Below are 20,660 nucleotides of genomic sequence, written 5' to 3'. Positions count from 1 at the left end.
ATTAGGTACACCATTGCATGTAATACTCATAGGAATCCTAAGAAGTATTATCATCCCATCTTAGAGATGAGGAGACCAAGGCTTGGCAGGGGTGGGGGTGGGGGGATCAAGTCCAGCTGCAAGTCTTCACAACTGTGAAGCTTAGCTGCCAGGCCGCTGCCTCAGTGTACCACATTACCCTCTGGCACTGCCGTATGCCCCACAGTCTCCTTTGCCTCCTGAACTCCCAGTCCATCCTTACATCCACATCCCTAATCTTTGCTCACTTCCAGGTACAAGTCCTCCTTGTTCCCAGGCAACATGGAGACACTGACCATCCTGAACAATTCCCCGATGGTCGTGGAGGCATTCTTCTGTTTTCAGAATGATGTCAAAGCAAACACCTACTTCCTGGAGCCCATCAACATGACTCTGAAACCCAATGAGAAGCAGGTACAGCCACACGGAAACAAGTCCACCAGGGCAAGTCTTTCTTGAGAAATTGGAGGTCGCGGCATTCTTAGCTTCAATGTACTGTTTTGATGCTTCCTTTAGATGCTGAATATATGGGCCTACCCTACCGCGGTCGGTGTCTTTGATGACTGCATTGTCTGCTGCATCAAGGAGAACCCAGAGCCCGCTGTCTTCAAGTTAACCTGCCAAGGGGTCCGCCCAGAACTTGAGCTGGACTCCAAACAATTGCATTTTGACCGGCTCTTGTTGCACAGGTCAGAGTTCTGGATGATACCAGGACTGCGATGGGATTTAAAGAACATTTAGTTCTAGGGTGGCCAACTCATCCTGATTTTCTCAGCCCTCTCCTTGTTTTAACACTGAAAATCCTACATCTGGGGAAACTTCTGGTCCTGTACAAACCAAGATGTTTCGCCCATGGGGTCCAGGGCCAACCACCCCCCAAAATTAACTGCCAAAATGTGCGCATATTTGCATTTTTCTCAGAAGGAATCACTTTTTCCAAATTCTCTAAGCTGTCCATTGCCCTCAAAGGTTAAGAATCTTTGCTTTAGAAGTTAAAGCACAAGTAAGTGAAACCACATAATAATTGTCTTTCTCTGCTTGACTTATTTCACTCAGCATAATCTCCTCCAGTCCCATCCATGTTGATGCAAAAGTTGGGTATTCATCCTTTCTGATGGCTGCGTAATATTCCATTGTATATATGGACCACATCTTCTTTATCCATTCGTCTATTGAAGGGCATCTCAGCTCTTTCCATAGTTTGATGGTTGTGGACATTGCTGCTATGAACACTGGGGTGCATAAAGCCCTTCTTTTCACTACATCTGTATCTTTGGGGTAAATACCCAGTAGTGCAATTGCCAGGTCATAGAGTAGCTCTATTTTTAATTTTTTGAGGAATCTCCACACTGTTTTTCAAAGTGGCTGCCCAGCTTGCATTCCCACCAACAGTGTAAGAGGGTTCCCCTTTCTCCACTTACTTGTGGAACATAAAGAATAACATGGAGGACATTAGGAGAAGGAAAGGAAAAGTAAATTGAGGGAAATCGGAGGGGGAGACGAACCATGAGAGACTGTGGACTCCGAGAAACAGGGTTTTAGAGAGGAGGTGGGTAGGGGGTTGGGTGAGCCCGGTGATGGGTGTTAAGGAGGGCACGTATTGCATGGACCACTGGGTGTTGTATGTAAACAATGAATCTTGGAACAGTGCATCAAAAACTAATGCTGTATTTTATGGTGACTAACATAACACAATAAAAAAAATAGATTCTCCTAGAAAAGGAAGGAAGGAAGGAAAGAAGGAAGAAATTAAAGCACAGAGAACACTAGACAAGAACTGGAACTTAACATTTTATCCGCTGGCATTATATTATTCTAAATAGAGAATGTTTATTTCTGGGGCTACTAGTAGAGACTATAATGATATACATATCATTCCTTCATCATTACCACAAGGCCCTGTCCCCTGGTAACCTCCAGTTAGTGAGCTAAGCAATGACTAAAGTAACCAGAGGGCATTTTTGGACCTGCCTGAATAAATCAGAACCATTTGAGATGGACAAAACTCCTTTTGGTCTCTACAGGAAAGAATGCAAGGTGGTTCTTCTCCGCAATGTCACACCCCTGCCGGTGGCCTGGCGGATCACCAGCCTGGATCACCTGGGCGATGACTTCGCCGTGTCCACCATGCAGGGGACCATCCCCAGCAAGGCTGAGTACAGCCTGCAGGTGTACTTCCAGCCCTCCAAGCCTGTCAACATCAAGAAGGTGATCCGGTTGGAGGTGAGGTGTCGCACATCTCCAGACTTGGCCATCAGAATGTGTACATCCTGTGTTCTCTGACAAGCACACACTCACACACACACGGAGCCACGTCTCTGTGTTACACACTCCTTACTGATCCCTGTTTGACAACCACTGACCCACAGTGTCTTGTTCTGCACCCAACTGTAAGCTCCGTGGAGGCAGTCTTGTTTGTGGCTGATTGCCGCTGCACAAACAGCGCGCTCACTCAGCGCAGACGGAGGGAGGGAGGGAGAGAATGGCGTTACTATCCCAGAGGAAGCCTGAGACACCCGATTCCTCACTCCCAAACCCTGTCACGGCTCAGACCAGATGCCTATCTCGGTACCATCACCTTTCACCCAGATGCTCCCAGCAGACACCTAGGAACCATCTTGGGGTCCCTCCTTCCCCTGACAGCCTGCCCCCCAGCTGCCTCCCAGCCTATCTCCCTCCCACCCGCTCCTCTGCCCACACTGCCACCGCCCTCTCCCAGCTGCCCGTGGCGTGTCTCTTGCCTGCACTTGGGCCCGATTCCCACTGGGGGTCAGTCAGGTCAAGCCCCTCTCCTTCCCGCAGCAACCTGCTGGCTCCAGCCGCAGTGAAGACCAAGCCCAGGGTCCCCACAGGCTTCTCAGGCCCTTCCCGCCTCAGTATCTACCCTAGCTTTCACACCTCAACTCTGTCACATGGTCTCTTGGCTTTTTCCTGCCTCCGGCCCTTGGCCTTGCCACAACCCTGCCAAGAATGTTGCCCCTAGGCTCTGCGGCATCTACTAAACAACACTGCTCCAACTGGGTTCCGCTAATCACCCCACAGAAGAAATCCCCTTATGTGCGGTCCCTCACCCTGCCTTCTGTCCTCCAGAGCGCCTCGCCCTGGCGGACGTCCTGTTTCTTTACTTTATCTTGTGAACTCCATCAGGACAAGGTCTTGCCTGACTTGCTTATCATCTGTTTTCATTCCCGAGAGCTGATGTAACAAATGCCCAAAACTACCACAAACTAAGTGGCTTAAAACAACACACATTTATTCTCTTACAATTCTGGAAGCCAAAAGGCTGAAATTGAGGTATCTGCAGGGTCACATTCCCTCTGAAGCCTCTAGGGAAAAATGCTTCCTCGCCTCTTCCAGCTCCTGGTGGCTCCAGTTCTTGGGCTCGTGGCTGTATCACTCCAACCTCCACCTCTGTCTTCACGTGGCCCTCTGTGCCTGTGTCTTCTCCTCTTCTGTCTTTTGTAAAGACATTTGTCATTGGGTTTAGGGCCCACCAGATAAACCAGGAGGATCTCATCTTGAGATCTTTAATTTAATTACATCTTCAAAGACTTTTTCCAAATAAAGTCACATTCACGGGTTCTAGGGGTTAAGACATGGCCGCCATTCAGTCCGCTGCCCCATCAGATCCCCAACATCTGGCACAGGCCTGAACGTAGAAGTTACTCAGGAGAATCTGTAAGATGAACGAACGAATGAACGAATGAATGAATGTCATTGACTTTTGATGCTTGCATCGATTCTGCAACAATGAAGGGATTATCCAAGTTTCTCTTTGAATACTTGTAGGGATAGAAAACTTACTCTCAAAGCAGCGTGACCTTCCTTTGAACAGGTCTGACTATTAATTCTTCCTTGGGCTGGGTTCAGATTTCCAACTGTGACTTCCATGAATTAATCCTGTTTCTACTTTTGGGTCCACTCAATGGATCCAGGCTCTCTTGTCACCTACTATGACGGTCCTTAAGGTAGCTGAACACAGATACTGAGAGATTCATTTAATCAACAATTATTTTTGAGTATAAGGGTGATGGTCAACATTTTAAACACCAGTCTCTACACAGACAGGGTCTCTACACAATGACCCAGGCCACATGGCTGGTGTAGAGTCCCAGCTTTGTCAGCTTCATCCTTCTGTGCTGGGTCATGGAACTTCCAGGGGTTCCTGTGTGGGGGTGTGGGGAGGCAGGCAAGATGGGATACTTGGAGAGGTCATGTGACAGATGTTTACCAGCTGGTATGGAAACATTTCTTTCTTTTTTTTTTTTTAATTTCTTTTCAGCGTAACGGTATTCATTGTTTTTGCACCACACCCAGTGCTCCATGCAATACGTGCCCTCCCTAATATTTACCACCTGGTTCCCCCAACCTCCCACCCCCACCCCTTCAAAATCCTCAGGTTGTTTTTCAGAGTCCATAGTCTCTCGTGGTTCATCTCCCCCTCCAATTTCCCTCAACTCCCTTCTCCTCTCCATCTCCCCATGTCCTCCATGTTATTTGTTATGCTCCACCAATAAGTGAAACCATATGATAATTGAGTCTCTCTGCTTGACTTATTTCACTCAGCATAATCTCTTCCAGTCCCGTCCATGTTGCTACAAAAGTTGAGTATTCATCCTTTCTGATGGAGGCATAATACTCCATAGTGTATGTGGACCACATCTTCCTTATCCATTCATCCGTTGAAGGGCATCTTGGTTCTTTCCACAGTTTGGCGACCGTGGCTATTGCTGCTATAAACATGGGGTACAGATGGCCCTTCTTTTCACTACATCTGTATCTTTGGGGTAGATACCCAGTAGTGCAATTGCTGGGTCATAGGGAAACTCTATTTTTAATTTCTTGAGGAATCTCCACACTGTTCTCCAAAGTGGCTGCACCAACTTGCATTCCCACCAACACTGTAAGAGGGTTCCCCTTTCTCCACATCCTCTCCAACACATGTTGTTTCCTGTCTGGCTAACCAAAGAGGTAACCAAAGAGGTAAAGGATCTGTACTTGAGGAACTATAGAACACTCATGAAAGAAATTGAAGAAGACACAAAAAGATGGAAGACCATTCCATGCTCTTGGATCGGAAGACTATACATTGTTAAAATGTCTATACTGCCTAGAGCAATCTATACTTTTAATGCCATTCCGATCAAAATTCCACCGGTATTTTTCAAAGAGCTGGAGCAAATAATCCTAAAATTTGTATGGAATCAGAAGAGACCCCAAATTGCTAAGGAAATGTTGAAAAACAAAAATAAAACTGGCGGCATCATGTTACCTGATTTCAAGCTTTACTACAAAGCTGTGATCACCAAGACAGCATGGTACTGGCATAAAAACAGACACATAGACCAGTGGAACAGAGTAGAGAGCCCAGGTATGGACCCTCAACTCTATGGTCAAATAATCTTCGACAAAACAGGAAAAAATATCCAGTGGAAAAAAGACAGTCTCTTCAATAAATGGTGCTGGGAAAACTGGACAGCTATATGTAGAAGAATGAAACTCGACCATTCTCTTACACCGTACACAAAGATAAACCCGAAATGGATAAAAGACCTCAACATGAGACAGGAATCCATCAGAATCCTAGAGGAGAACATAGGGAGTAACCTCTTTGATATCAGCCACAGCAACTTCTTTCAAGATATGTCTCCAAAGGCAAAGGACACAAAAGCGAAAATGAACTTTTGGGACTTCATCAAGATCAAAAGCTTCTGCACAGCAAAGGAAACAGTCAACAAAGCAAAGAGGAAACCCACGGAATGGGAGAAGATATTTGCAAATGACAGTACAGACAAAAGGTTGATATCCGGGATCTATAAAGAACTCCTCAACCTCAACACACACAAAACAGATAATCATATCAAAAAATGGGCAGAAGACATGAACAGACACTTCTCCAATGAAGACATACAAATGGCTATCAGACACATGAAAAAATGTTCATCATCACTAGTCATCAGGGAGATTCAAATTAAAACCACATTGAGATACCACCTTACACCAGTTAGAATGGCCAAAATTAGCAAGACAGGAAACATTTCTTTATTTTAGGGATGATATGGCATCCCTGTGTGTTCCAGTCAAAGCAGACACAGTGGGTTTCCCCTCAGGCTCCTTAAAGTTGTCTAAGGTTTCTCTTCCCCAGATTCCTTCAACATCTACATAAGGAAATGCCTTGCTTTCTGATCCCCTTGGAAAGTGCTCTGGTGAACTCATTTTATTTTACTTGTGTACCTCTTAAATTGTTTGTCCTATTTCCCTCAGTTACAAAATTTAATTTCCACCCTCTACTCCAATAAGAAAGCAAAGGAAGTAGAATGCTCTGGGTGCATGGCATCTATCAGGAGAAAGGTACTGTGTAAATTATGGAAATGATAATCCAGATTGTTTGTCCTGTTTTACCCTCCTGCTGCCAGTCCTTCTTGTCATCTCTGTCAGAGGCTGAGCAGCAAAAGAAGGTAAAACATAAGTTGGTTCAATTTGCTCTGTGAAACGTTAGTAAAATGCATAATGAAAGAAAAGATGGAAATTCTGAATTAAAACTTGAGTTTGGTGACAGCTACCAATTTCCCACTTGACACCAAGCACAAGTCATGGAGAACTGGTGACTTTATTTCTCAATTTGAGGCACCACCAGAGAGGCAGTGGTGTCCGGGAGAGCTACCCCCCATGGCCAACAGCTCTTCCCCTTGATGAATGGACACTTTATCACCCCCTTGTTTGTCTCAGGAGTTAAAAGTAGGGTCCAGCTGACAGCTGACAGCAGTTCAGGTGCTCCTCGGGATAGGGAGCAACTGGGGGGCAGGGGCAGGCTTGCATTTTTTTTTTGTTTGTTTTTACACTTCCAACTTGAATAGTAAAGGTGTTCACTTAAATAAAACATTTGAAATTTCCTGGAGAGAAACATTAAATACTTATTTTATATGAAAATCTAGTGCTTTTTCCAGAGGTTGAACCAGAAACAAAGAACAGAAGAATTCGGATTTATAAAATCAGTAAAGCAAGAGTGATTGACAATGTGCAAGTTTTCTGTTTCAATGGGCAGAAAAATGCTCTTCAGGTTTATTTTATTTAGGAGTTCCAAAGAACACTTTGCTTTGTATGTATACTCACAGCCCTAAACTTCAATAATGCAGCGAAAATCACGCAAATAATTTAAACCTTGTAAGTGGACAAGATGAAAAATGCTGTCGCTTTTCCCCATTCTTATATTGATTGTCTACACTGGCATTTCCCAAAGGATGTTATGAGAACACCAATCATACCAAATGGTCACTGAAGACAAAATTTAAATGCATCTTTAAAATATTCTCTACCACATCTCCTTCTTCATCATTCCTGTTGAGTGGCACATAGTTCAAGCTCCAAGTCCCCCATGGATCTTGCTTTTACTGAAGAATCCCTTTTACCCTAACAGGTTTTAGATGCAGAAAATCTTGTTGGTGTGGTTCAGATTGAAAACATCTTGGTCTTTGCAGAGTCTTACGACGTTGCCTTGGACATCACCTTCCCCAAAGGTCTGTTGACCCCTTCAGGGAAAGGGTGTTTAGAAGTTACGTCTTTGAGTGCAATGTAGTTCTTATGTAGAGGAAGACTAATGGTTGTTGGGGAGGGCGTGGAATTTCAGCAAATAGTGATGCAAGCCCCAGAGTAATGTCGGCAACATGACTAAGAATCTTAGTTTTCTCCAGCTAGAGATGACAAGGGGTGGCGATAATCACAAATTTGACAGAGCTCTTTTCCCACCTGCATTAGTCTTCCATCACTGCTGTAACAAATTGCCACAAATTGTGGCTCATAACAGTACAGTTTTATCATCTTACATTTCCATGGGTCAGAAGTCCAAAACTGAACTAACTGGCCTAACATCAAGATACCGGCAGAGCCACGTTCCTTTCTGGAACTCCGGAGGAGAATCCATTTCTTTACCTTTTCTAGCTTCTAGAAGCTACCTACATCCTTGGCTCATGGTCCTTTTTTCTCCATCTTCAAAGGCAACATTGTTAGGTCAGGTCATTCTCATACCATTATCTCTCTTGTTCTCCACTTCTATCTCCCTCTTCTACTTGTGTAGTGATTACAGTGGGTCCACCCAGAGAATCCAGGATATTCTTTCTATTTTAAAGTCAGATGATAGATAGATAGACAGACAGAGTCAGCTGATGAGCAACCTTAATTCCATCCATCATCCCCCTTTACCGTATGACCAAGCAGATTCACAGGTTCATATGCATATTTACAGCATATTCACGGGGATAAGGACACGGACACCTTCTGAGGGCACAGAGCATTATTCTGCCCACTGCACTGCTCTCACACCCAGGTTAGACCCTCCCTGTTGGCATGTAGTTTTCCATTATTCTCGCTGCTTCTGCTTGCCCTCCTTCTCAGCAAGATTCAGAGAACATGAGAGCTGCCTGTTTGCCTAGATGTCATGAGTCTTACATACAAGGATATTTATTGCAGCATTATTTGTACTAATGGACGATTGGAAATAACCTAAATATCTATTAAGAATGGAATGCTATTGGGGCACATGGGTGGCTCAGTGAGTTAAGCCTCTGCCTTTGGCTCAGGTCATGATCTCGGGGTCCTGGGATTGAGCCCCCCATCGGGCTCTCTGCTCAGCAGGGAGCCTGCTTCCCTCTCTCTCTCTCTGCCTGCTGCTCTGCCTACTTGTGATCTTTCTCCCTCTATTGCCATAGAAATAATACTGTAAATTATAGAGCAGCATATCGTGGTGTATTATATGACCATTAAGATCACATTTATAAGGAGTTTTTAATTATGTGGGAAAATGCTTATGAGGCAGTGCTAAGTAAAACAATACAAATTTATATGTAATATTCTAACTATGTTGACTATATACTTGATGCAAAAAAATTTTTAGCTACTAGAAGTTTTAACTAATGGAAAGCATGAAGGGAAGGACAGTGGTCCTAAGGTGGAGGGAGCTGAAGTAGGTGCCAAAGCAGAGTCCATCATTTGTTTGCTGAGAATCAGTTACAGGCAGTTTTCTCAGCTGCAGTGTTTTCAGAAAATAAATTTTCTGAGCTTGACACCATGGATTTTCCATGGGAACTTCAATAGGAAGTTCCTCTGCTTCTGACTCCCACGCCATCTAATCCCCCTCCCCACCCTGGTCGCTGGCCTCTGCAGGAGCTGAAGGAGGCCTTGACTTTGGGATCGTGAAGGTCATGGAAGAGGTGAAGCAGCCCCTCCAGCTGAAGAATCGTGGGAAGTATGAGATCATGTTCAGGTAACCTGGAATCCATCAGGCATATGGTCATCCACCTCCACTCATGGGGAGGAAGGGCTGTTTGGGAGGTAAAAACAGAAACCTGATTGAGGAAATCATAAGAACCATCTCTGTTTGTAGCCTCTCTCAGGCTTCAAATGAATGAAATTCCAACTGCTAAGAGCAGAGGTTTTCACGCTGCTCTCAACCCTGTGGCTTTACAGGGACCCCTGAAGTCTCTCTCAAAGCACCCGGAGCCACAGGGTCCTGGGGGGTGGGAGAGAGACTCAGAGGGAGAGGTGGGGAAGAAGACGTGCTAGGTGAGGAGAGGTCCAGGGGGTGGAGGGAGAGACCGGAGGTGGAGACCTGGCCTTCAGCTGACATGTCCTCCTCTTGGCTCCAGTCTGTTTCATAAGTTGACATTCCATGTAAGATTTCATATGAAAAAAAGGGCTTTTTCCAATTTTCTTTTTTTAGTTTTGAGAACCACTGTGTTATAGAACCCAAATGGTGGCCTGGTGGAGTGGAGCTCCAGCTTGTGCTCATCTCTCGGGATGAGAAATGAAGGACTAAATAAGAGATTTCTCAGAGAGGAAAGGGTGGTGCCAGGTGGGGGGAGGGAGGAGGTCACTCAGGTAGGGCCACACAACCCTTGGGGGCAATGCCAGCAGCCATGGCCAATCTGTTCTATGGAAGATGATCCTTCTCCTGGAAGAATTTGTGGTTGATAAAGGGACCTCCCCCTCATAGACTTAGAAGAAATTCTGTGCATTCATGATAGCTTCATTTCAGCTAAAAGAAGGCTGAAATGGGAGAAGTCCCACCTCAGGGCTACCATTCCTAGACCCATGCTTTGAAATAGATAAATATAAATAGAAGCTTAACAAACTTAGAAGAAAACCACTGCCCCCTTGGAATTAGCACTGAGTGGGATCCTGCTGGCTTTTGAGTTTTGTTGTAGGTTATCACAGAACGTTAGTTCTGCTCTTCTAGATTACATGGACCAGTCACCCTCGGGATGGAGCAGGCGATCAAAATTCATAGAAAGAACTTGTGGGAAAGTGAGGAAGCTCAGGCACCAAGCATGGAGCAATGGCGTGGCCATGTCTCCTGGAGCGTGGGGGTGGCATTTAGGTCCCCAAAGAAACTCCAAGTGTCCCATCTCTGCTTGAGTTCCTTGCTCCTGTTGCAGTCCCTCTGCCATTCTCATGAGTCAGCTGCCCTCTCTGGCTTCCCACCTCACCTCCACTGGGCCACGGCCTCCTTTTCCAAGTGCCTCTGCTAAATGGCTTCTGCCCCCACTTTCTCTCTGCTTAAGATCCCCTGGCTTCTGCATCACTGTTCCCTGTGTATGTGCTAATATTCAGTCCTAGAGAGGGGAGGAAGGGATACAGAGAGAGAAAGGGAGAGATAGGGGGAGTGATAGACAGACAGAAAGATGAATTCATTTAGTTGGTCCATATCCAGCACCAAGTGTCCCTGTTGGACAAGAGATCTCCTGCAAAGGCACCTCTTGACCTCAGGCTAGAGATGGCTATGTTTGCCTCAAGCATCACTCACCAGCCTAGTTAGTCCTGGCTGCAGAGGGGTGCTCGCAGAGTCCAAAGCACAGTGGGCACTTCCAGACACGGTGCTTAAGCAGACACGGCTGACACTCAACCATCTGGAGTCTCCTCTCTAGTATCTTGGGTTCCCCAGAATGGTTTCAACTGGCCTTTCATTCTCATCTTTCAGCTTTTCTGTGGACTCCTTGGGGATTTTGGCAACCAATGTAAATTCCATGATCTCTATCCAACCCAAGAAGGGCTCATTAACCTCAGCTGAAAAGCCCACAAATGTCCAGGTATTATTTCGTGCAAAAAAGGAAGTGAAGATTGAACACCAACCGATTCTGCGCTGTCAGGTAAAATAGCTCAAAGGGAGGATTCACTCGGTGACAGGATTGTGGGACTCATGTCCAAAAAATTAAATAAATAAAGGCTACATCGCCTAGCCCATGCTCCAGGGTTTGGTTAGGTGGGGGGGTGTGCAAAGTCATCAGCAACCAAGAGTGCCAGACAGGCAATAGAGCCATGATCTTTGGAGAGCTGAGTTCAGACATCAAGTGCAAGAGAAGAGTGGGGAAGTGAAAGAGGAGGTCAGCTCGGTCCACGTTGATCCATAGCTAACACCTACTAAGTTTGATATCAGTATTTTCTAATACTGTTGGTGCAATAATATGAAGAAAATGAAAGAAAGAATGAAACTGGCTTCATGGCAGTAACGAAAACAGAGAATGAAGCAGACAGTCCTGGAAGTCCTAAAGCATAGTGGCTGACATCTTCCCAATCCTTCCTCTCTTTCTAGATTATTGAACCCAATATCACAGAAGGAGGTGAAACCATTGCCAGCATCCCAATCAAGTTTTCTGTGAATGCGGTGTACTCTAAATACAACATCAGCCCTTCCTCCATCATCAACTTTGGGGCTTTGATCTGTGGCACTCGGAAAAGCACCACCTTCAGCATAGAAAATCAAGGTGTTACTGACTTCAAGTACGCCCTCTATAGGCTGACCGGGGAGAGCCCCATTCATCAAAAGAAAGTGTAAGACAAGTCTATACTTATCTCGTGCCATTCGCTGGTTAATTAGTGCATTGTATTTTATGAAGAGCTTTCAAATATTTTATCTAAATTCACCCAATCCCCTTTTCGTGGGGTGAGGTCACTAAGGTTTAGAAATGGCTTGTCTGGGGCACCTGGGTGGCTCAGTGGGTTAAAGCCTCTGCCTTTAGCTCAGGTCATGATCTCGGGGTCCTGGATCGAGCCCCGCATCGGGCTCTCTGCTCAGCAGGGAGCCTGCTTCCCCCTCTCTCTCTGCCTGCCTCTCTGCCTACTTGTGATCTCTCTCTGTCAAATAAATAAATAAAATCTTTTAAAAAAATAAAGAATGAAATGGCTTGTCTAAGATTAAGCAAGAAATCACCAGTAGATCTCAGTTCTGAACCCACATCTCTGCCCTCAGATTTCATATGCTTTCTTACTGTCACACATGTGATAGATTTAATTGAACAAATATAAAGTCTTCCATGTGGGGTTGTGTCTCTTGTCCTGGTGCTTCTAACATGCTGCAGGACTCACAGTAAGTCATTGTCCTATTTATTGTCCTGTAGAATGTGGAGGGACTAGTATAACCACAAACTGAGTCAAAAGAAATCAGAGCTGTGCCTCACATGAGAGGTGGCAGAAGGTACCCCAGAAATATAGACAAGGGAAGCACACTGCTGCCTTCCGTCTACTGGGCCCTGCTTTGACCTTCTCTGCATGAAGGCACTGTCAAAACAGCTCTCTTAGTTGTTCCAAAGGCAAAACTCTGTATTCTTCACAAGGCAGCTCTTAATTCTTTATAATACTTTACCTTTTGCATGCTTTGGCTTTTGATGGTCATATCCTTTTTTGGGCAAATTAAGTATAGTTTTACCAATTCCCAAGGCTCTTTGTCCTAATTAATTGACTCCCTAATTAATTAATTAGTTTAAAATTGACTTTCCAGTTAATTGTTTTAAATCAGACATACCTTGTTTGTAATTGTTTTGCATTTTTGTAGATACCCTCTTCCATTGTGGCTAAGTTTGAACATATTAAGAAACATTGGGCTAAGCTATCCAAAATCTCTTTCTAAAGAGAAAAAAAGCCCTGGCCTTTTTTCTTAGTAGACTTTATAATAAAAGTTGGTGCATGATACTTGCTTATTAATACTAATGTTTGCTTCACACACACAAAAATAAGTCTCTTCCTTCCAAATTTAATTTCAACTTAATTTATGCAACTTTTTTAGCATTTATTTTATCATAATTTAATACTGTTTATAGATATTATGATATATTTGTATTTGCTTTAAGTTGTTTTAGTTTTAATTTGTTTTTCATCTTAGTATGTACAAATTTGTGCAAAATGCTCAAAGGGGGTTGAAATGTAATTGTTCTGGTCATTGAGCAAGTAAATGCTGAACTAGATAAAACTCAAAAGTTTAAGATTGCACCTCAAATGCATTGGATGTTGTAGGTTAACTGGCCTCCAGAAAAACTAATTACTGAATAAACTAGCTTCAGGTGAAGCAAACAGAACTTATGTTCGAGCTATTGCCTAAACTCAGTTTAAAAACACCATGACTGGGGCGCCTGGGTGGCTCAGTGGGTTAAGCCTCTGCCTTCGGCTCCGGTCATGATCTCAGGGTCCTGGGATCAAGCCCCATATCAGGCTCTCTGCTCAGCAGGGAGCCTGCTTCCCCATCCCCATCTTTCTCTCTGCCTGCTGCTCTGCCTACTTGTGATCTCTGTCTGTCAAATAAATAAATAAAATCTTAAAAATAAATAAATAAAAATAAAAACACCATGACTATAAATGTGAAGAAAAGGGACAGAATTTAAGTTTTTATTTGACATCTCATTTTTTTTTAAAGTAAGATCAGGTTACAGATTTTTCTACAAATGATTTTCTATAAGTAATTTTCACACACTGCTTTCTAGAGAACTCAAGTAAACACTTAAACATTATTGTTTTCTTGCAGCAATTTTCAATGTCCTTATGAATCATATTCAATAAGTCCAATGACTTTATAATTTTCGTATCATTGTTGAATGAGGTCTGCTAATGATAAATAAGCTGACTTTCCCAGATGCCCCCTTGGCTATCTCTCCCATTCTTGGGAGAAGAGACCCTGCAATTAGCTGACAGATCGTACTTAATGTCACCACCCCAACCTGAGCGTGTCCTCTTGCTTCTTTAATCAGAGTCAGCCATGTCAGACATGCACGATCCCGGGAAAGCGAGAGCTTCTACAAGCCTGGCCCTTCCAAAGCAACCAAGTTCTCTGATGCAGTTCAGAAAGAAGTAAATGTCACAAACCAGGTGAGTACCCTTTTCCTTGTCAAAGGAACCCTATAAAGCTGCCCTCCAACTAGTTCCCTCCTGCCTAGTTCTTGCCACAGATACCTCCCTATGCTAGCAAGATCTGAACCTACCGTGGCAGGAATACTAGCTCTCTTGAAATAATCACTTTTATTTTCAAGCAAGGCATTGACTTTTCATTTGATATCCTCTTTTGTTTTAAAACCTTCATTGGTTCTCGTTGCCTTAAAATTAAGTTTCATCTCTTCATATATGTTTTAATCATGGATTATCTATTTATAAGAAACAAAGTCCATTTGGACTGGCTTACATAAAAGCAGGTTTTAAGACTTCTTCTCTAGTAAGAGGAAACAGAGATATTTCATCTTTCTTGCCAGAGTAGTGTCAGAGAAGTCCCACTCAAACAGAAGATCTAAATAAGATTCTGAGTCTCATAATAGCTAAAATTCCCAGGTTTCAAATCAAAATCATGCATCATACCAAAAACGAGGAAGATCTCAAATTGGAAATAGACAGGCAACAGGTGCCAGCCTTAATATAACTGTTAGAATTACCTGACAAAGATCGTAAAGCAGCCGACATAAAAATGCTTCAAAGAGCAATTACAAACATGCTTGGAACAAATGAAAACATAGTTAGTTTTCAGCAAAGCAAGAGAAGATGTAAAGAACCGAATAGAAATTTTGAAAGTGATTGGGGCACCTGGGTGGCTCAGTGGGTTAAAGCCTCTGCCTTCGGCTCGGGTCATGATCCCAGGGTCCTGGGATCGAGCCCCGCATGGGGCTCTCTGCTCGGCAGGGAGCCTGCTTCCCTTCCTCTCTCTCTGCCTCTCTCTGCCTACTTGTGATCTCTCTCTGTCAAATAAATAAATAAACAAAATCTTTAAAAGAAAAGAAAAAAAAAGAAATTTTGAAAGTGAAAAAACAACCAAAACTTAACTCAGTTAGTGGGTTCAACAAGAGGATAGAGGGGATAGAGGAAAAACTCCATGAACTTGAATACAGAACCATAGAAATTCCTCTCTCTTTTTCCTATTGCCCTCATAACAAATTACCTCAAACATAGTGGCTTAGGGCAATACAAATTTTTTAGCTTATACTTCCATAGATATACTTCCATAGCTTGACATAGGTCTCACTGGGCTAACATCAAGGTATTGGCAAAGCTGTGTTCTTTTCTGGAGACGTTGGGAGAGAATCCATTTCCTTACCTTTTCCAGCTTATAGAGGACACCTGTCTTTCTTGGTTCATGATTTCCTTCCTCCAACCTTAAAACCAGCCATGATGGATCAAGTTCTTCTCACATCACATGACTCCAGCCTCTTCCATAGCCACATCCCCGTCTAACTCTCTTAGGTTTGCTCCTTCCACATATAAGGACCCCTGTGATCACACTGGTCCCAGGATAATACAGGATAATCTCCCCATCTCAAGATTCTTAATTTAGTCATATCAACAAAGTGGGTTTTTTTTCCATGTAGGGTAACATATTCACAGGTACCAGGGATTAGGATGTGGACATCTTTGGGAAGCCATTATTCTACCCAATCTAAACAAGAGAAGAAAAAAACTCTGTTTTGAGTTCTATTGAAAAATCTATTTGAGTCTAATGAATTAAAAAATGAGCAGACCCTGAAGGACCTGTGGAAAAAATCTAATATCCCTGTCCTGGGGCAGCTAGCTGGCTCAGTTGGTAGAGAGTGTTCTCATGTGACTCTTGATCTCTGGGTCATGAGTTTGAGCCCCACATTGGGGATAGAGATTATAAATAAATAAACTTTAAAAAAAGAAAAGAAAAGAAACCTAAACAAATCCACACCCACACACATCATAGTCAGACTTTTCAACACAAAAGACAAAAAATCTTAAAACCAGTGAAAGAGGAATGACCTTACGTATAGAAAGGGAAACTATTTGAATGGCAGCAGATTTCTTATCAAAAACCATAGGGGCCAGAAGAAAGTGGTTCAACATTTTGCAAGTGCAGGAAGTAGACAACTGTGAAGCCCGAATCTTACATACAGGAAAAATATGCCTCAGAAATAAATGGAAAATTAAAGTATTCTAAAATGAAGGAAAATTAGTTTGTTACCACCAGGTCTCTCCCAAAAAACTGGCTAAAGGAAGTTCTCTGAACAGAAAGTAAATAATAAAAGAAGGAATTGTGGAGGGAGCTAGCTGGCTTAGTCGATAGAGCATATATGACTCTTGATCTCAGGGTCTTGAGTTCAACCCCACATTGTAGGCAGAGATTTCTTGGAAAAAAATCTTGGGTGGCTCAGTCAGTTAAGTGTCCAACTCTTGATTTTGTTTCTTCATGATCCCAGGATTGTGAGATGGAGCCCCATGCTGGGCTCTGCACTCAGCGGGGAGTCTGCCCTTCCTCTTACCCCCTCAGATAAATAATCTTTTTAAAAAAGATTTTTTTTATTTATTTGACAGAAAGACACACAGTGAGAGAGGGAACACAAGCAGGGGGAGTGGGAGAGGGAGAAGCAGGCTTCCTGCTGAGCAGGGAGCCCAATTTGGGGCTCAATCCCAGGACCCTGGGATCATGACCTGAGCCAAAGCCAAATGCTTAACAACTGAGCCACCCAGGTGTCCTAAATAAATCTTTTTAAAAATCTTTTTAAAAAAAAGAATTATGAAACATCATGTAGGAAGTAAAATCATGGCAGGCAATTATGTATGTAAATTCAATAGACTTCCCTCCTCCTCTTGAGTTTTCTAAATAATGTTTATCAATTAAAGCAAACATTAGAACACTGTCTGATATGACTCTAAATGGATGTAGAGGAGATATTTATTAGACACTTATGAAAGGCAGAGGATGAATAAGCAATTGATCTACAACGTGGTAAATACTATAATTGAAGTGTGTGTGGAGGGAAAAACTCCAGAAAGGTGAAGGAATAAGTCCTGTTGTTCCTGGTAACTGTTACAAGTCATTGAAGGCTTCCTAGAAGCCTTCCTCATGCATTGTGGATTATGTTTAGCTACAAGTAACACCCCAACAGTAGTGGTCTAAACAGATAGGATATGGGGTTTTTTTCTTCTTTTTTTATTAGTTTAAGGGTAGCATTTAGTGATTCATGAGTTGCATATAACACTCAGTGCTCATTACATCAAGTGCCTTCCTTAACGTCCATCACCCAGTCACCCCATCCCTTACCCTCCTCCCCTCCAGCAACCCTCAGTTTGTTTTCTAAAGTTAAGAGCCTCTTAGGTTTGCCTAGGATATGTTTAAATAAGGTAGGTAGTTGCTTGTGTTGGCTTAGAGGCTCCTTGAAGTCTGTGAGTCTCTTGACTTTTCCTCATGGTTCCAAGATAGCTGCCACAGCTCTAGCCAGCACATGTGCATTCAAGGCAAAAATAAAGAGAAAGTAGGTACTCTACACTTTCTGGACATCAGTAATTGTTGGCTGCATTTGGATTGAATTTTCTACATACTGGTTTTTATGTCTTCTCAAGTATTTTCCTCTTCAACAGAAGCCTTCTATTTAATTAACATGCATAATTTTCTACATGTGTTTCTATAACTCTCATCCCTTCTAACATATGTATCTTCAGGGTTGGGGTTTTTTTGTTCATTTTCACTTGTTTGTTTTGCCTTCTTAGCCCACTGTATCTTCTTTACTCCCAGTGAAGCAGCCTCTCTCTAATACCCTACTTCTTCGTTCCAATGACCCTGTCTGCTCTCCCACCTTGACACTTCACTCTCAAGGTCACACCCTGGATCTCCCATCAAAGGAAACTGAGGTGCTTCTGAACTCTTGATTTCTAAGGTTCCTTTCTCTGACCACCATTCCTTTCTCGCTACTTGCTGTTTTGAGTCTACCCTTTTCTGCTGTTCTTTGCCTTCAGTGTGACTTTGTTCCTTTGAGACAACATTCAACCATATTCTTATTATTCAAACCTTCTCCCTCTCACCAATTTATATTCCTACCAACAGTGAACAATAATAAATTTGATACTAACCATTCAAACAGGCATGAGGTGGTATCTTGTTGTGATTTTGATTTGCATCTCCCTGATGATAGGTGATCACCTTTGTTGATAGATTTTATGAAAAACCTTGAGATGAGGGAGATTCCCCTGGATTATCCTCGGCCCAATGTGATCACGAGGCTCTGGTAGTGGTTGAAGGAATGGGGAGATGTTGGTCAAAGGGTATAAACTTCCAGTTATAAGGTGATTAGTTCTGGGGATTTAATATTTGCTTGGTGATTCTAGTTAACAGTACTGTATTATATACTTGAAAGTTGCTGAGAGAGTAGATGGTAAATGTTCTCATCATACAAAAACACAAAAGGTGATTATGTGAGCTGATACATGTTAACTAACATTATTGTGGTAATCATTTTGTGGTATATTCCAGTATTCAATCAGCACATTGTAGCCTTAAACTTATACAATGTCCTATGTCTATTATATGTCAGTGAAGCTGGGTGTGAGGGAAAGAAGAGGAAGGAAGCTCCTAGGCACCAGAGGAGTGTGTGATAATATCCCATTTTCTGAGCCCTAATTCTGTGCCATATGCTAGGGGAAGTGCCTCCACACACATTTCTTCCTTTGAAGCCTCCAGTGATTCAAGGTAGGGGCTTTAGCCCCATATCATGGATAGACAGACTCAGAGAAGTCACTTGCCCAAGGTCAAACAGTTAAAATCTAGCAGGGGTGGGATTCAGACTCATGAGTATCTGACTCAGAAATCACAGCCTTACCCGTCCGTGCCCCTCCGCCAGGAGATTCCCATCTGGTAAGACTTGTGCAATGTGGAGTATGTCTGTTTCCTTGAGCTCGCACTCCGTCACAGCTGGTCAGAAGGAATGTGCACAGACGGAAGCACGGAGGGAGCCCATCCCTGAAGATTCCCCGGGGTTTTTTTTTTGTCTCCGGGAGAAAGCTGGGGTTCAGAGAGAGCCTGTGAGGAGAAGCCCCATGGGTCCCTCCCGACGCCATCTTACAGCTCTGGTAGAAGGGCTCTGACTCTTTCACCCCCTCTGCCTCCACCCCTCCCACCCCCTCCATCGTTCCTGCAGGCACGTTTCACCCACGGCATGTTCACTGTGTACCCCGGATTCGGCTCCATCCCTCCGGGAGGAGTGCAAGCCATCACTGTCGACTGCATGGCTGACCCCGTGGGAAGGTGTGAGGAATTCATAGCGATCGATATATCTGACCGAGACCCAAGAGACCAGCCTGCTGGCATTCCTTACAGCTTGCTGGCCGAAGCCTGTCTACCAGGTACTGGGCACTCAGATTGGACAGCCTCCCCCCGTAAAGGCCCCCCCTCCCACCATGCATGTGGTTGGCACATATGGCCACACTGCTTCCTTTGGGTCCTTAGAACTTTCTGTAGTGTCTTCAGCCATATTTTTCCTTAAAGACTTGCAAGGCATATACCCCTAAAAGATGTTCAGCTTGAAACTCCTAGTCTTCCTGAGTTTGGTCCAGGATTCTCAGACAAATAGAATTATCTGGGAATCATGGTGTAATGGGATATGACACAGGACCTGGGAACACTAATTCCGGCCATTCCCTGTGGACAACATATGCACAGAGAACAATGGTCAGCGACTGCACATACTCTAACTAAGCAGGATTCAAGTAAAGCACAGAGAAAATTCTTCTTGCTTTGACTATAGGCACCGCACAGCCTCGCACCATGGGCCAAATGCCCACCCCAGATCCTGGATCTAACCTCTCCTTACCACTGGGAGGAACACAGGGTTGGGGTCTGACAGCCAGCAGGAGCTGTGCAGAAAAGGAAGAGAAGATAGAATTTGCGCCATCACTCCCACCCCCTTGTGGGAAATCCCCTACATCTCCTCTATGACCACCCTCCATCAGAACACTAACCTTCAGACTAGCCATTACAGAAAGCAGGAGCTGGGCTGTCAGGCCTCATCTCTCCTTCTCCCCAGGCTTTGTGACCGACAACAATGCCGTGATATTTGAGGAGCACCAGATCTGCAACAGCGCCACTCTGCTCAACATCCTCCAGACCATAGAGAGTGGGGGGCTCTTTGTGGAGGACGAGAACAAGTTCATCTTCTGCAACGTCCTGGTGGGTCATCAGGCCAAGGCTCGGTTCAAGATCAGCAACATGGGGAAGATCGCGTGTGATGTGAACATCGTCGTTAAGCCCATCTCCAACAAGGTAAGCAGCCCCAAATGGCGCTAGCCCACCAGAGCTGGCATGAAGCCTTGGAAAGAGCTCTTGGAAATCCTGCTGCAGAGCTGCTAGAGCTGAGTGGGGACAACCTGGCTCTCAGGCCCTGCTGGAAGTCAGATGAGGTCACTAGGTAGTTTCCCAAGAAACCGGACATTTGTCTCAGTGGGTGCTTCCTCTGGGTTTTAAAATGGTCCACACCCACGAGCAGCTCACTCATCCATCCAACACTCAGCTCTGCATCTAATAGATGAAATATTGTGGTGCGAGCCAAAGACGAGTGCCGATTTGGGCAGACTGCTTCGTGCTGCCCATTTGTCTGGAAAGGAGGGTTTGGGGG

General features: G+C 44.0%; 1 protein-coding gene across 2 annotated transcripts in view; it reads left to right on the top strand.

Moving 5' to 3' along the window:
- The window catches only part of HYDIN (HYDIN axonemal central pair apparatus protein), a gene marked incomplete at both ends in the record, with an annotated part of 302,437 nt that overhangs the window by 226,202 nt on the left and 55,575 nt on the right, over window positions 1-20,660 (top strand). For both annotated transcript variants that reach the window (XM_080829076.1, XM_080829075.1), the window contains 10 exons: window positions 273-432; window positions 535-707; window positions 2,043-2,241; window positions 7,436-7,535; window positions 9,178-9,277; window positions 10,991-11,159; window positions 11,603-11,841; window positions 14,028-14,145; window positions 19,188-19,392; window positions 20,073-20,308. In XM_080829076.1, the coding sequence (XP_080685202.1) occupies window positions 273-432; window positions 535-707; window positions 2,043-2,241; window positions 7,436-7,535; window positions 9,178-9,277; window positions 10,991-11,159; window positions 11,603-11,841; window positions 14,028-14,145; window positions 19,188-19,392; window positions 20,073-20,308 (1,699 nt within the window). The remainder of the gene's footprint in view (window positions 1-272; window positions 433-534; window positions 708-2,042; window positions 2,242-7,435; window positions 7,536-9,177; window positions 9,278-10,990; window positions 11,160-11,602; window positions 11,842-14,027; window positions 14,146-19,187; window positions 19,393-20,072; window positions 20,309-20,660) is intronic.

Source organism: Martes martes (genome assembly GCF_963455335.1).
Source record: "Martes martes genome assembly, chromosome: 17".
In the NCBI taxonomy this organism is placed as follows: domain Eukaryota; kingdom Metazoa; phylum Chordata; class Mammalia; order Carnivora; family Mustelidae; genus Martes; species Martes martes.
The sequence above is the reverse complement of the archived record's forward strand: the minus strand, read 5'-3'. Positions and strand labels throughout refer to the sequence as shown.